Genomic DNA, 3782 nt, shown 5'->3' on the forward strand with positions numbered 1-3782 from the left:
ACTGAATTTGTACAGTACAATTTCAGTTTAATATGGTAAAAAAAGTGACAAAATTTTATTTGACCTGATAAAATTTAAAACTCTCAACAGTTGATAAATTACCTTAATGAGGCAAAAAAAAGTTTAGAAAGGATAGAAATTAAATATTAAATTGTTTTTCTCTCAAGAGATTGTTGAGGTACATGTCTTGATTTTTGTTATTTTTGATGTTTGCAACTTTTGGATCATTGTTAAATATTGGTTTTGAAGTTTCTTCGTGGAAAAATGATACAAGAAATATTTTAAATATTAGTATTGTTTAAAACTTTCAAATAATTTCTAGAAACTAAACACATTAAAAATTTAATAGATATTGATGAATAACTTTTATAATATATTATTATTAAAAATTTTTTTTAATTAATTTTATTTCAAAAAATTTCAGTGGAAGAAAGCAAAGGGTGATTTGCAAAAGGCTGTAAATACACCAATAAATAGTACATCTGATGTATCTGCTAAACATTTGCATGATAAAATGAAGCGTTTGGAAACATTTTTGTCTGGACATAACATTGTGGTTACTGGCAAGACAGTTTGTATAAATGTCTGTTCTGAAGGAAAATATTTTTGTTTGGATTTCATTGCAAAAAAAATAGTTGTAAGTGTTCTTAAAATATTTATATGTAATTTTTGTATAATAATATTTGAATTAATAAATTTACATTCTTTACATTATTCTAGGGTCAGGGTGAAAGTCAAATATCCTCAAGACCAGAAGCAGCATTTCCACTTGCAGCATTAACAGTATTTTTATGTCAAAAGTATCCTGATCTACTAAAATTATTTCTTGCCCACCTTTATAAGAGTTGTCCTTATTTAGTTCCGTATTATATACCCTATCAAGGACAGAATGAAGACGACTACTTAAAGTAAGTTGAAAGTTATAGTTCAATTTCTGTACTTAATAACATGTGTTTTAGTTCTTTTCTTCTGTTTTAAGATGATTCTATTTATAATCTAACAAATCAATGCAAAAAATTAATAAGTTTACTATATTACATAAAATATAATAGCATCTTACAGATGTAGTGCTTTTTTTGAACTTCAAAAATATATAGATATTTGAAATATAAGAATGTAATCATCTATTCTTAACTGAACCTTATCTAGCAAAACTGAAAGAATCAGGTTCCATTCTACTTGAACACTAAAATGTTTTAAAATAATAATTATCAAATTTTAAAAATCTTTCTTTAAACTTAGAACTTAAAATTCAGACAATTGGGTCACTTTGGAAAATTTTAAAAAATCACGAACCGCATTTTGCCAGTTTTAATTTTTTTTTGCCATTTCGAATTTGAGTTGGTGCATGTGCGACATTCTTTTGAGAAAGTTTAAGGTTAAACTTTTTCTCTCAAGGGAAACTTGTGCATTTTTTGCATGTTATACACGAGACTCCATTTCCCTCTTCTGTATAAATGGCATTGTGAGTGCAAATTTTGATTTCAAAAGTTCTCTTTTGCCTGTTTTTCCCTCTTCTCACATCTGCATGAATGCAGCCTAAGTCTACTAAAAAGTGAAAAAATGTCACCTTAAAAAGTTCTTCAAATTATGTCAGTCAATAAAAAATCCCCAATCTGGAAATGCTGGGTGGCATTGCATGAAAACTGCATTTGGTTCTTTACATTACTTCCTGCTTTCCTATCCAAACTTGCCATGTGATGTCATGATGTTGCTAGGTGTATGATGCATGCAATTTTTATTACTCAGGAGCCTAACATTCTTCTGTTTTTCTTGAAGTATGCTTTGTGATTCAATTTCACATAGAATGTTCAAATAAGCAGACTAGGATTCTTATCACCCACTTCAATAAAAATATCGTCAAGCTGAAATTTTGGCACTGCAGCACGATCCCTGGACAATGTTCAGTTTAAATGGATTGTTGTAAATTTTAACTTTTTTTATATTTTAATTACAGTAGAGAACCGAAAATCGGAATCAATCGGGGACTGGGGTTGTTCAGATTAGTGATTTATTCTGATTATGGATTATGTACGAATAAATACATTAACCTGTCCGATGTTAAAATTTTTCTCCATTGCGTGTCGCTTCGTGTTGAATTTTCGTCGATTTTAAACCTAACGAAAATTTTTATAATAATAATCAAGGCTATCGTATCGTTAAAAATTATTTCTGCATTTTTTACAAACAAAATAAATATATTGAGGAATATAAAAACATGAAAATTATACTTTAGAAGTAAATCTAGTATCAAAAACGTTCGATTCAGCACGACACAGTTTGACTGAAAATCGTTCCGATTACCGGCGATTCCAGTTACCGGGGTTTTGATTAACAAGTCTCTACTGTATTTTCACACACACAGAAAAGCCATATTTAACAATACATCTAAATATATTTTTAAATTCACAATACTGTTAACAAGTTATTTTTACAAACTTTGACTTTGAAAAGAATCAAAGAACTGAAATTTCTATAATTACAATTTAATTTAATTTTTTCTAGGCAACTGGGATACGTTTACTATGAAGGTGTTGTTGAAACGCAAGCTATGTTTTTGAAGAGAATGAGTGGAATAGTTCGCCTTTATGCTGCTGTCATTGTAACTCCTCCCATTTTGAACAATCCACATCCACATGGAATGAAACATGCATGGATTTGGTTGGCTAGACTCTTAAATTTGCAACCACGATCGGATATCACTGCTACAATTCTAGTGGATTTTCTCGAAGTTGCCGGCTACGCAATGCAAAAAACTTACGGAAAGCAGTTTCAAAAACTCATGGAAGCATTAGCTATTGAATTCCTTCCAAAAGTAAAAAAGGCTACATTACCTGGATCTGGTGGACCTCTTCAAAGATTAGAATACTTTCTAGAAGAATACTTTAAGGAAGGTACAATTCCTAAACCATCGGGTATCCTTGATTCTACTTTTTGGAAGATATCATAAGACTTTTGTTAATGAGAATTGTCAACAAATCAGTTTAAACTCGGAGTTCGGCTCACAAATTGGCATAAAGATATGATTAAATTTTAATGATTTACTACTAAAATTTTACCATTTTTATTATGTTAAGTTGCTGTAAATTTAATAATAATTAATAATGATATGTAAATTCTAAAAATTTCAAAAATTTTTGATTCTGAATAATTGAATTACTGTTAGGATTGTATATGAAGAATAATGTATTAAAATATCTTTGATGTGTACATATTTTACTGTATATTTGTAAAAAATATAATAATAATAATATACAGAAAAGATTTTAATAACTTAATAAATTTTAGAAATAATAATTGGTTTGTTGTTTATTTTGCATAAATAACACATTTTCACTGAGTATCTAAAAGTTGGTAAAAATAATGTAGTGTAAGATTCGCCGACTTTAAAGGGGGATACGATTAATCCCGTTTCACTAACACCAGTGTAAGATTTGGTCTGGTGTATACTGGGCTTAAATATCCCGCGTCAGGATGAGCTTTAAGGGAACCCGTGTATGTGGGCAGTTGCGAAAGAGGCAAATGATGACAAGTGTTTACATGCGGAAAATTGTTTATTTGGACGAATTCATGCTTACATCGGTTTGATTTGTTCCAAATCTTAGCGATCTTCAGTAACGTGCACGAGTTCGGTTGGTCGATCTATCCAGTCCCGGGAGGACGAGAAAGGCCGTTCGACGATGGTGACGGGCGGTGACACACTTAAAGTTCCGAGTGACGACACTACACACACTGTCTTAATCCACAAGAGGCATGTCCGTCCTTCCGGAAAAACTCCTCTT

General features: G+C 30.5%; 1 protein-coding gene across 1 annotated transcript; it reads left to right on the top strand.

Annotated features, from left to right (window-relative positions):
- Window positions 1-424: 424 nt before the first annotated feature.
- Window positions 425-2993, top strand: LOC136982458 (mRNA export factor GLE1-like; the record flags this gene model as incomplete). Its single annotated transcript, XM_067278940.1, has 3 exons — window positions 425-637; window positions 721-908; window positions 2506-2993. Coding segments are annotated over 3 exons (846 nt in total), but the record flags the coding sequence as incomplete, so codon positions are not given.
- Between the last annotated feature and the right edge of the window lie 789 nt (window positions 2994-3782).

This window comes from Centruroides vittatus, unplaced genomic scaffold (genome assembly GCF_030686945.1).
Source record: "Centruroides vittatus isolate TY-2023 unplaced genomic scaffold, ASM3068694v2 contig_840, whole genome shotgun sequence".
Lineage (NCBI taxonomy): Eukaryota > Metazoa > Arthropoda > Arachnida > Scorpiones > Buthidae > Centruroides > Centruroides vittatus.